Genomic DNA, 12,672 nt, shown 5'->3' with positions numbered 1-12,672 from the left:
ATATAACAACCAATGCTCATCCCAACCAGTGTCCTCCTTAATGCCCCTTGCCCTTCCCCCAACCGACACCCCACCAACAACCATAAGTTTGTTCTGTGTATTTGGGAGTCTCTCATGGTTTGTTTCCCTCTCTGTTTTTATATTATCTTCCCTTCCCTTATGTTTATCTATTTTGTATCTTAAATTCCACATATGAATGAAATCATATGATATTTGTCTTTCTCTGACTTATTTTGCTTAGCATAATACACTCTAGTTCCATCCACATTGTTGCAAATGGCAAGATTTCATTCTTTTTGATTGCCAAGTAGTTTTCCATTGTGTATGTATGTATGTATATACATATACATCTGTATATACACGACATCTTCTTTATCCATTCATCAGTCAATGGACATTTGTGCTCTTCCCATACTTTGACTATTGTCAATAGTGCTACTATAAACACTGGGGTGCGTGTGCCTCTTTGAATCACCATTTTTGTATCCTTTGGATAAATACCTAGTAGTACAATTGCTGGGTAGTAGGGTAGTTCTATTTTTAATTTTTTTGAGGGACATCCATACTGTTTTCCAAAGTGGCTGCACCAGTTTGCATTGCCACCAGCAGTGCAAAAGTGTTCCCCTTTCTCTGCATCCTCACCAACATCTGTTGCCTAAGTTGCTAATTTTAGCCATTCTGACAGGTTTCAGGTGCTATCTCATAGTGGTTTTGATTTGTGTTTCCCTGATGATGAATGATGTTTAACATTTTTTCATGTGTCTGTTAGCCATTTGGATGTCTTTTTTTTTTGAAAAGTGTCTGTTCATGCCTAAGACTCTTTCTTAAAGGTCATGTATTTTTCAGCTAAGCCTTTGATAGAAGAAATTTCAGTTAGATAACCCTATGTCATTCAATTAAAGGCATAGATATGCAACCACAGGGAGACAAACTATTTCTTCTGCTCCCTAAATTGAGGATTAAGCTGGAGAGAACCCCAAAAATGAAGACTCAAATTTCTAATCTCCCTTACTCAGGGATGTGTTGAGAAAAAGAGGGTTGACCAAGTGTGTAAAATGCTCAACACAGTGCCACAGAAACAATGTTTGTTCACTTTTCCTTTTCCTTGTCCACTAGTTTTGTGGGGTTTGTTTTGTTTTGTTTTTTAGTTTGGTCCTGTTGTTTTGCTCTTTCTTAAAGTGGCAGAGATTATGATGTACATCATCTACAAAGAAGACTCCCAGGACATGAGTCCCTAGAGAGGTTGGGTCCTAAAGACACATCTCTTCTTCCAAGAGGAAGAGAAGAGAAAACTGAACCAAGATCATTCAACCACCAGGCACTAGCCAACATAAATGTAAGTGTAAACACCTAGCAGCTTGGTCCAAAAGCCCTGCCTGGATGTTGTTCTCATTAGGGGTATCATGGACAGTTGTATGTATTGCTTAGTATATACACAAGGGTACCTACAATGGGGGCAAGTGAGAGCTGAAATCCATTCTGTGGTTAACAAACCATGCCCTGAACCCCAGCATTGGGCTGCATCCTTCTGAAGGGTGGGGTGCCCATTTCTAATTTTACAAAGGTGCTAATAGAAAACTTCAGGTTTCCTACACACACCACTTCTGACACCAGATGTATGGAGTCTTTTTCCACATCGATCAATTCTCCAGCTCAAAGGACACCAATTGGGTATCCAGTCCTTTTTTTGCATGGGGGAAGGGATGTCTGTCCTACAATTCAATTCTGACACTACCTGGAGTTAGCACAGACCCCACAGGTTAAGGGTAAGCTCAGTCCTACAAGACTGCTCCAACTTCAGACACTAGTCACAAGTCCCAGGTTGTCACCTGTACTTCTGACCAACAAGCTATAAATAGAGGGTTCCCACAACCCCTTCTTCAGCTTTGACAATTTGTTAGAATGGCTCACAAAACTCAGAAAAACATTTACTTACTATAATTGATTTATTACAAAAGATATTTTTTTAAACACTTTTAAGTAATTTCTACACCCAACTTGGGGCTTGAACTTACAACCCCAAGATCAAGAGTTGCACGTTCCACTGACTAAACCAGGCAGATGCCTCTCACAAAGGGTATTTTAAAGGATACAAAGGAACAACCAGATGAAGAGATACATAGGGCAAGGTCCCAAAAGCAGGCGCTTCACTCTCCATGGAGTTTGAAGTGTGCCACTCTCCTAGCATGTGGATGTGTTCACCAACTCAGAAGCCATCCAAACTCCTTTGCTTCAGGTTTTCATGGAGGCTTCATTACATAGCCATTGACTGATAAAAGCATTGGCAGATGGTACTTAACTCAACCTCTAGTCTTTTCTCCCTCCTCTGAGGTTGGGAATGTTGAGCTGAAAGCTCCAAACCTCTAATAACATGGTTGGTTCCCCTAGCAACCAGCAACCCCCCACCTTAGGTGCTTTCCAAAATCATCTCATTAATACAATCTCAGGTGTGGTTGAAAGGGGTTTGTTAGTGGGGCGCCTGGGTGGCTTGGTCGGTTAAGCATCCGACTTCGGCTCAGGTCATGATCTTACGGTCTGTGAATTCGAGCCCCGCGTCGGGCTCTGTGCTGACAGCTCAGAGCTTGGAGCCTGTTTCAGATTCTGTGTCTCCCTCTCTCTCTGCCCCTCCCCTGTTCATGTTCTGTCTCTCTCTGTCCCCAAAATAAACATTAAAAAAAATTTTTTTTAAAAAAAGGGGTTTGTTAGTGAATAACAAAAGCCACTCTTTTCACATTTATGCTCCAGAAATTACAATGGTCTTAGGAATTCTGTGCCAGGGACTGGGGATGAAGACAAATATATATTTCTTATGTCAAAATATCACAGGTACTAAGGTACCCATTCTGCCATCCTCTCTTTGGAGGAATCTCCATTGTTATCCCAGCCCATAGGGAAAGGTAAAGACTGACATGGCTGTGGTCATCTGCTTGAGAAACTTCTGGAAAGTTAGCAAATGATGCAAGAGTGAATAAAGCTGGCTTTGATTTAAACTAGTTAAACATTAATTGTAGCAATAGCAATCTATCAAAGTTGAAAAGTGCTTCACTTTGATCCACCTCTGTAGATCGTGATTTAGCATCCAAGAAGGGGACAATCATAAAGTGTATTCTGTTCCTCTTTCCTCCTATGACATTATACCTAGCAGTTTTAAATGAAAGGCTGAACCTTAGGATCTCCTCACCAGCTCCATTCTAAGACTTGCTCTCCAGCTTCACGTGGAACCCAGAAATTCCATTCTAAGCCATTCTGTCTTGTTCAACATAATCACCCTTTGGTGGTTTTTTGTTTGTTTGTTTCCTACTCATATCATGGTCCTTTCCTTAATTTTTCACCTTTAGGAGATGGAGTTGATTGGCAAAGACAAGAGAAAGAAAAGAACCAAGACAGACAAGTCCAAGGCACCCCAAGGGGAGAGAGAAGGAAAGGTCCACAGGAAAGCAGAGGCTTCTGTTGGTAAGGGAGTGTGCTCTTGAGGAATGACCCGGGAAAAACACCTAATGGGAGCTGAGAGGTGTCACAGAGAATCATCATGAATCTAATGAGACAAACTACCTAATTTTGAGTCTTTTTTTTTAATATATGAAATTTATTGTCAAATTGGTTTCCATACAACACCCAGTGCTCATCCCAAAAGATGCCTTCTTCAATGCCCATCACCTACCCTCTCCTCCCTCCCACCCCCCATCAACCCTCAGTTTGTTCTCAGTTTTTAAGAGTCTCTTATGCTTTGGCTCTCCTGTCTTTTTGACTACCTTGGCCAAGACAGTATTGCAGACTTTCTTCATGTGAGTATCTTAGGAGATAGAGAAGAGGAGAGAGGAAACCAGGGTTACCCAGAGACCTGTGATCAAGAGAGGAAATAACAATAGCACCTATTTACTGAATACCCACTGTACTAAGAGTGCTGCATATATGACATTATGAAATCCTTAAAACATCTCCATAAAGTAAGTGCTATTATTATATCATGTAGTGGTTGAGGCTTGACAGAGACTGAGTGGCTTGCATAACACCAAACAGATCAAACAGTAAAGTGGTGGATCCAAATACATGCTCTTGCCATGGTCTGTATGAACTAATAACTGTACCATAATTTGAGAATTGGTCAGTGAAAGCATTGGGAAGGGGAAGGATAAAACAAGCTCTGAATTATTACCCCAGTTACCATTTTTCTTCTTGGTTCCCTGTGTTGCACCTTACTAGAAATTTATATTCCCATGCTTCTGAAAACTTTCTTTAGCCTAAAATTTACACCTGTTCTTTCCTGGCCACATGATTCAGAAGACAAATCAAAGGTTGTCAGAAAGGATGACACTGGATCATCTCCTAGGCTCAATCTATTTTTGAGATTTACTTTTTAAAGTCTTGCTGACTTTACATAGTTGTAGCCCATAACTTGGTTTGCATTGGCAGGACTGGGAAAAAGAAATACTTGCAGTCCCCAGAGGTGAATTGAGGAAGAGTTCTTAGAGTATGGAAGGCTTAAGCTTTGCCAGGTTACAAAGCTACAACCTCAAGCCAGACTCTTGAGACAGGACTTTCCATCTGTATCTGTAGTTTTTCCTCTGGAGAGTCTTGCCTCTACCATAGGTCAGGGTGAAACAACTTTTTTAGTAACAAGACTATTGAATTACAGTTGATCCACATAGGATAAGGCAGTTTCTCAAAGGGTGGTCTGTGCACTACCCTTCTCAAAACACTTGGAGTGCTTGTGAAAATGCAGGTTCCTACAGAGTCCGACTCTAGGAGTGGGGCTTAGTAATCTGCACCCCAGGTAATTCCATTGCACACTAAAGTCTAAAAGCTACTGAAAAGGATACAGAGATCACATTTACTTAGCTACACTTCTGTCTCCCCAATTATTCTCCTCCAGGAAAGTCAAAGGAATCAAAGACTGAAAAGAAATCAGGGCTAATTCCCAAAGAAAGGAATCCAAGAACCAAAAGGAAAAGGATACGGAAGGAAAGGAATCTGGAAATAGCAGCAGAACTGAGTGGGCCTGATATTATTAACTCTAAGGAAATAGAAGACACTTCAGATAGAGGTTTCTCTCCTTCTAGTTCTCTTGTAGAGGACCCTTGGCTTTCCGCCAAGTATGATGCTCCGGAGAGCCAAGTGTCTATAGATGGAAGATCATCACCCATGCAGACTATACCTGTCACTAGAAATACGGAATCTAAAGAAGAAAGAAGCTATGATGACCCTTACAAGGTGAGGTCCAATATTCTCAGCTTGGCCAGAGAGATTTCTGTTCTCACTCGTACAACTGCAGATGTGGGAAAAACAGCCCCAAATCATATTGCAGTTGTTGAAACAGCAGTACTACATAATGGTTTTATTTGTTCTACTTTGATACCTTCTGACCCTTTAAGAAGCCAGAGCTGATCCAAGACACAATTTGTCAAAGCCCCTCTGAAATGACGCATTCTGTGAGGCCCCCAAACTGCCACAGCATATACTCATCCCTTAAAGAGCAGGAAGTTGGCACAGGCCTCACAGTCACAGGGAAAGGTGGGTTCGGGCCATCAGAGCCAAGTACACGCATATCCCTGACTTGGCCTGGAACTAAATCTTTGCCTGCCTCCCAAAGGCTATGGAAATTTCTCCTTTCCTGATTTGCTTTTCTGTGGCACACAGCTGTGCCACAGGCAGTTTATACACACATGTCTGTCTTTACAAGGTGCTTTGGCATATAAAAGTAATTTTGTCCCAGGAGCCTTGATTCTAATGTAAGGTATTTAAGAGAAAAACTGAGTCAGTGTAAGGAATATTACCCTTGAAAATCCCTGCAATGAATCAAAAATAATACCATACAGATACATCTCTCAATAAGACCAACCCAACCAATTTTTCCTCTGCTCTTGGGATAAATCACAGTTTTTCCCACTGAGATGAAGGTACCAAACTGCATTTAGAGGTCTTGTTGTAGGGGGGAAGAGAGTATCTTTAGACACTACAATTATACCCACAGCTAAACCACTATGGTTGAACTCACATAAGTTACATGTGTGTATGGTACAACTCTGCTGAATCTCATTTAATCTTTACAGCCACACTTGTGAGCCAGATGTAGTTATCCCCATTTCAGAGACCTAGAAACTGAGGCTTGGAGATAAGAGACCATTTCCAGAAGCCACACAACCATAAAATGATAGAGCCAAGACTTAAACCCAGGTCCTTTGGCTCTAAAATCAGCGTTCTTGTCAGTTTTAAATCATTATATTTTTCTTTATTTTATAATCCATGGTCTTCCAAAAAGGATTTCAGAAAGATCTTGACTTTATAGTTCCCAATATTCCCAGCTGCCTGGACTATGGAATTCTGCTCTACACCACAGATGAAAATTTTAAGCTGTGGGTAGAACATTCCTGAGCCTGCCAGAGAATCAGAATTTCTTAGCTTTATCGTTAATCCATAGTACTGTTCTGCCTCTGCACAGGCTAAAAAGCCAGGAAGTTTCACCCCAAGTTGGATACACCGAGCTCCCATAGAAGAGTTGCATTCAAAATTGCCCTTGTGGCTTCTGACTGTGGCAGGGACGATAGGGAGAAAAAGAAAGCTAAAACACTCTTCACATAAACCGAGGGAACCTTTCACTGAGAAAGTGGGTTTGCATGGGATTAAATGTAAGTCTAACACATTTATATCTAAAACCGTCCCTGGTAAGATAGCCTTTATCTAGAACCTGTGGGTCCCAGGCCTGGCTTCACTAGGATCACCTGAGAAGCTTTTTAAAACCAAGGCCTCCCACCTAGATATTCCCATTGAATTGGTGGGTGGGGCCTTGGCCTCAAGTAATTTTTAAAATCTCCTTACGTGTCTATAAAGTGCAGCTAGCGTTGAAAACTCCAGACATACGATGTGTCAGACATTATTTTGGCACTTTCACTAATTCAATTAATCCCAGTAACAGCCCCAAGAAGAAGACAATGTCAGGGAAATTAAGTTGTGACCTCCAAATCCTGAAGCAAGTAAGAAACTTGGACCCAGGCCAGTCAGACCCCAGAGCCCAAGCCAGAGGCTGCGGTCTGTGGGGAAAGCACTCAATGACTCCATCTCTGATGAGAGACAACGTACCCGGTGGGGTGGAGGAGGGCTCACCCTTGAGACACGCTCTCCCTTTCACTAAAGAGCACTCTGGTTCCACAGACCCTCCTCGCCAAGAGAGAGCAAGAAGCTTCCAGGGACAGGCTGCGAGCAGAGAGGGCTGAGATGAGACGCCTGGAGGTGGAGAGGAAGAGAAGGGAGCAGGAAGAGCAGAGGCAGCTCTTGCAGGAGCAGCTGGAGAGGGCAGAGAAGATGAAGGAGGAGCTGGAGCTGGAGCAACGTGCCCGTGCGGAGGAGATCCGGTGGGTGGAGCAGCGGGAGGCTGTGGCCACCCCAGGAGGCAGCAGGAAGAGGCCGGGGTTAACCTCCACCAGGGACAGAGCTGGTTCTGAGGCTAATGCCCGGTAGTAAAACAGCACATCTCATTTTCCTCTGTCGTCAGTTATCCTAGGAACAACCTGGCCCAAAGATCAGGTGTGGTGTCCTGACCATTAGAGTCTTCCTGGGAGGGCTTGGTGACGCAGCCCAGCAAACGTTTGTTGAGCCCCTACGACTGTCTGCATTGCGCTAGATTCTCTCGGAGGCATTGACTCATCTAATTTAATATTCTTCTGTGAGACTGGAGTTTCAAGACTCATCTTGTAAGAATGGAAAATGAAGCTCTGGGAACTTAAGTCCCTTACCCCCAGAGCACAGGGCTCTCTGGTGAAACTTCAGGCTTCTGGTTCCGGGCTGGTTGTGCTCTTGCTTCTGCTCTTTACTCAGGCTTCCCTTAGAAACCCCACTGTCCTCTGAATGCGATGCTCCGTGTGGCCTGTAGCTGCAGGGCCTCCACCAGGGGCACTGCCTGCCAGCTAGTCTCGCAAGGTTGCCCCCGTGCTTTCCGCCATTTCCCTGACCATCTTGTGGGTTTTCTCAGGCTGAGGAAACAGAGACTCGAAGAAGAACGGCAGCGGCAGGAGGAGGAGGAGAGGAAGCAGCAGCTTCAGTTGCAAGTGGCCCAGGAGAGACTCCGGCAGCAACAGGACAAGTTCCGGAGGAAACTGCAAGAACTGCAGAGAAAAAAGCAGCAGGAGGAAGCCGAGAGGGCTGGTGAGGGACGTTCTGGAGGAATCTGCATCTCCTGTCTATCTGGGGCAGAAGTATTTTTATCCCACTGTGGGTGTTCACTTGAATCTCCCCAGAGTTATTCCTATCTAGGCCTAGTGTGTGAAGCACTCTAAATGTATAAGCTATTTTTTTTTTCAAAGTGATTAATATGTGTGACTGCAGTGAGTTGAGCTAGAAGATCAAACTAAGACAGACTCACTTGTGGAAATGACTCTTGGGTCCCGCTCCCAATTCAGTCATCTCCCAAACTGGGATTCTGCCCCTCCCATTGCCCTTTCAGCATTGCTCAGGAGGTGCCTAAATTGGAGACATAGCCCTGCCCCTTGCTTCTTTCCCTAGCAGATAGAAACAAAACATCCGGATAGCTTCAGGGCAGGCTTTCAGGTGCTTAAATGTAGAATCTCTACTGCCTCACTTTTGAGGAAGTGGAAGGAACGTCAGTAGAGGACACTCTTTATAGGCTGGTCAGTCCAGCTGAGTAAGCACCCGGATTCTCCAGACCCCGATCTGACGCCCTTCTCCAATGATCTGCATACCACCTGTGAGCACCCCAGGCTCTGGAAAATTCTCCCCTAAGGTTTTGTACTAATTGCACAGTGTAGGTGCTTGACACTTAAGGACTCTTAAATTTATAATTTAACCCCAATATGATGCCCACAGAGGATCTGGTAGCCTGCTGGCAGGTAGGCAGCACAATCTCACGGGGAGTCCCTGGGAATCAGTGAGAGAACTGTTTTCTCCAGTAATGAGACCCCTGATGAGCCTACCCCCTTTTCTATTCTGCAGAGGCTGAGAAGCAAAGGCAGAGGGAATTGGAAATACAGTTAGCAGAAGAACAAAAACGCCTGATGGAAATGGCTGAAGAAGAACGCCTAGAATACCAGCGGAGGAAACAGGAAGCAGAAGAGAAGGCTCAGCAGGAAGCAGAGGAGAGAAGGCAAAGGGAAGAGGAAGCAGCAAGGCTGGCCCTGGAGGAAGCTATGAAACAGGTGCAGGAACAAGCCAGGTAGGGGCTATTTGGGCAACAGTTGCCATAAGGGGATTGTTTCAAGGTCTTGATTCCCTGGTGCTAGTACTACACTTGCACTGCCTTTGGACAAGTGAAGTTCTCCCACTTTCCATAAGCATGTTTTGGAAGAGCTAAAAAACAAAAGGCTCTTTTGCTGCAAATGTCACAGAATTGCTTCATGGCTTATATAACTTGTATTGAAGCTGAGAGTTTAGATTTCATCTATCTCAGCCCTCTGGTTTACAGATGAGAAAACTGAGTCCCGAAGAAGGGAAGGATCTTGATCAAGGCCCAATAGTGTTAGAGGCAGTACCAGGACCACATCTTAGACCCCTGATTCTGAACCACTGTCCTTGGTATTTTTTGGTTACCTATTGTAACCACTGGGAATTCAGGAGTGAGCAAGACAGATGTCTCTTCTCCCATGGCATTTATATTCTAGTGCTGGGGCAGGGAGACAAATAAATAAAAATAAAGATTTTTTTTAGCCAGTAACAGATGCTATACAGAAAACATTTTAAACATGTGATAGGATTGCAGGAGGCTTAGGTTAGATTGGTCAGCCAGGGCAAAACTTCTCAGAAAAAGTGGATATAAGGTGAGACCTGAATGACAAGGAGTTAGCCACATAAACATCTGGAAGAAAAATATTCTACAGGCAAACAGTAAGCGCAAAGGTTCAAAGGAAGGAGACTGGCATGTTGGAAGAATAAAAGAAAGTCAGTATGGCTGGAATGAAGTGAACAAGGCACAAAGAATACTTTCAGATGAGGTCATATTAGTAAGCTAAGACCAGATCTCATGAGAGCCTTGTTAGGAGAAATAGCACAGAATTAGTTAGTTCTCAAAGGCCAATGACATTTTCCCCCTTTTCTCTAAAAATAGTAATGATCATTTCATCATCTTTGATAATAGAATTTCTTGAGAAATGTGGTTTCAACTTTTTTTTAAGAAAGAACTTTTTTGTTTACTTTTTTAAAATATTAGAGAGAGGGCATGTGTACAAGGGGGGTTAGGGGCAGAGAGAGAGGGAGAGAGAGAATCCCAAGCAGGCTCTGCACTGTCAGCACAGAGCCCAACACATGGCTGATCTCATGAGCTGTGAAATCATGACCTGAGCTGAAATCAAGAAGTGGACGTTTAACCAACTGAGCCACCCAGGCGCCCCTCAACTGACTTTTTAAATTTTTTTTTAACGTTTTATTAATTTTTGGGAGAGAGAGCATGAACGGAGGAGGGGCAGAGAGAGAGGGAGACACAGAATCAGAAGCAGGCTCCAGGCTCTGAGCCATCAGCCCAGAGCCCGACGCGGGGCTTGAACTCACCGACCACGAGATCATGACCTGAGCTGAATTCAGACGCCCAACTGACTGAGCCACCCAGGCGCCCCTCAACTGACTCTTTAAAAACTAGGTCTTCTATAGTTGCTTTCTCTTGTATTTCTACTCCTTAGTGAAAGCAACAAAGACATCCCCCTTTAGAACTATCAAAATTGAAGGGCAAAGAAGCACAACACAGAAAACCATGTGAGTCCAATCTTGACTGTAAACAGTTTACTCCCTGGAATGTATTTTCTACAACTTAAGCTGAATGTAAACTCTTTAAGGGACCAAAAAGAGAAGGCAGCCAGAACAATTCTATTTTGAGGTTTTCCACCTAACCTGAGTTGTTCCTCTCCTGGACTTTACTCAGATGTTTTTTTGTTGTTTTCCAGCTGTTGTGTGAACTACAAAACAGATCGTTAGAGAAGTCTTGATTCAATTTCAAAATTATGTATTCCATGTATCACAGCAGCAGGACTGGGTTCTTAAGTATTGAGACCAAAAGCAAGCGAAACAATGTTGTAAGGCTAGTCCAAGTAGCTGAAAGCAGGAAACCTAGTGACTAAAGTGGTGTGTGAGGGGTAGCGTCTCACTCCACCAAGGGTTAGAACTTGATCCCAGCTGGCTTTACTTCATCTTCACTTCTGTGACTTTGGCCCAGGTACTTTTAACTTCTCTGGTCTGTTTCATCTCTAAAGCAAGGGAGTTCCTTCCAACAAGACAAGTTTAAGAACTTTGAGTTTGCCCTTTCCTTTAACTTTCCCAGAAGGTTCATGAAACTCTAAACCTCATGTGTAAAGTTACTAAATGAATAGAGTATAATCTTCCACTAAAATGAAAGATCAGTAGTCTGATGGTTGCTCAAATCAAAAGTTTTTCTACTGGCTTATAGGGACTATTTCTAAGATGTTTAATCATACTGGGATTGTGGGTGGGTTGTCTCCCTAGGCAAAAAGCTGCTTTGAAGAAACATCTTCAGTTCCACCAAGAACTCTCTAAGGAAGCCAGTGGCCTACAGTGGACACAGAACATTTCCAGATCATGGGTGTTCTCTTACTTCCAATTCCTACAAATACCCAAACCTTAAGGCTAGAAGAAACTTAAAAGTAAGTTGGGAGGTGGTGACAGAAAAAGAGAAACTTCTGTAATGAAGTTGCATTTCATTTGGTTCACTTCAACCCACACCTAGCTTCACTCTAGGACCTCCATTCCCACCACCCTTCCCCACCACACATAATTAAAGTCTTCACTCACCTAAATCCATTATGTTCTGTAGAACCCCATAAATCCAGAAACTTTAGTGCCTAAAACTGCCCAATAATTTCATTTGTTTGAATTTCAGCAAATTCAGTTTAATTTCAGTTAGTAAGACACTAACATCATCTTAGGATAGTCAAAGTATTTGATTTCACAATGTGTCTGAAAGAGTTGATAAAATGGAAATTCCATAATGCAAATAATTCTGAATAGGTTAAGGAGTTAATTCATATATACATACTCTTTTTTTTTTTTTTTAATTTTTTTTTTTCCAACGTTTTAAATTTATTTTTGGGACAGAGAGAGACAGAGCATGAACGGGGGAGGGGCAGAGAGAGAGGGAGACACAGAATCGGAAACAGGCTGCAGGCTCCGAGCCATCAGCCCAGAGCCTGATGCGGGGCTCGAACTCACGGACCGCGAGATCGTGACCTGGCTGAAGTCGGACGCTTAACCGACTGCGCCACCCAGGCGCCCCTATACATACTCTTTATAAGGCAAAATCACATCTATTTCAGGCTAAACATCTAAAATATGCTGCCTGTTGAAAACAAGGTAAGCACTTGATAAATGTTCATCATTTGAGTAAAATTAGCTGTTTTGTGAGGGTATTCTCACTTCCTCAAAGTATAGATTCTAGAGCTGCACTGGTTTGTAAGTAGCCACATGTAACTATTTCAATGTTAAAACATTCAATTTTCCATTCACAATAGCCACATTTCAAGTGCTCAATAGCCACATGTAGCTACTGGCTACCTTACTGGACAGTACAGATGTAGAACATTTCCATCATCATAGAAAGTTCTACGGGACAGCACCATTCTAGACTCTTGATAATTAACAAATCTTGAGGGTCTGTTTCTGTGCCTTTAAGATCCAACCACTCACATAATTTCCCCATTTTTAAAATCATATTGACACTATTAA

General features: G+C 43.0%; 1 protein-coding gene across 1 annotated transcript in view; it reads left to right on the top strand.

Moving 5' to 3' along the window:
* KIAA2012 (KIAA2012 ortholog) overlaps positions 1–11,988 on the top strand; it is a 107,578-nt gene extending 95,590 nt beyond the window's left edge. The window contains exons 17-23 of the mRNA XM_049615168.1: positions 1,180–1,336; positions 3,339–3,453; positions 4,874–5,211; positions 7,150–7,349; positions 7,967–8,139; positions 8,944–9,163; positions 11,437–11,988. Of these exons, the coding sequence (XP_049471125.1) occupies positions 1,180–1,336; positions 3,339–3,453; positions 4,874–5,211; positions 7,150–7,349; positions 7,967–8,139; positions 8,944–9,163; positions 11,437–11,575 (1,342 nt within the window). The 3' untranslated portion in view covers positions 11,576–11,988. The remainder of the gene's footprint in view (positions 1–1,179; positions 1,337–3,338; positions 3,454–4,873; positions 5,212–7,149; positions 7,350–7,966; positions 8,140–8,943; positions 9,164–11,436) is intronic.
* Positions 11,989–12,672: the final 684 nt, after the last annotated feature.

This window comes from Panthera uncia (genome assembly GCF_023721935.1).
Source record: "Panthera uncia isolate 11264 chromosome C1 unlocalized genomic scaffold, Puncia_PCG_1.0 HiC_scaffold_3, whole genome shotgun sequence".
NCBI classification, from domain to species: Eukaryota; Metazoa; Chordata; class Mammalia; order Carnivora; family Felidae; genus Panthera; species Panthera uncia.
This window is presented reverse-complemented; position numbering and strand designations above follow the sequence as displayed.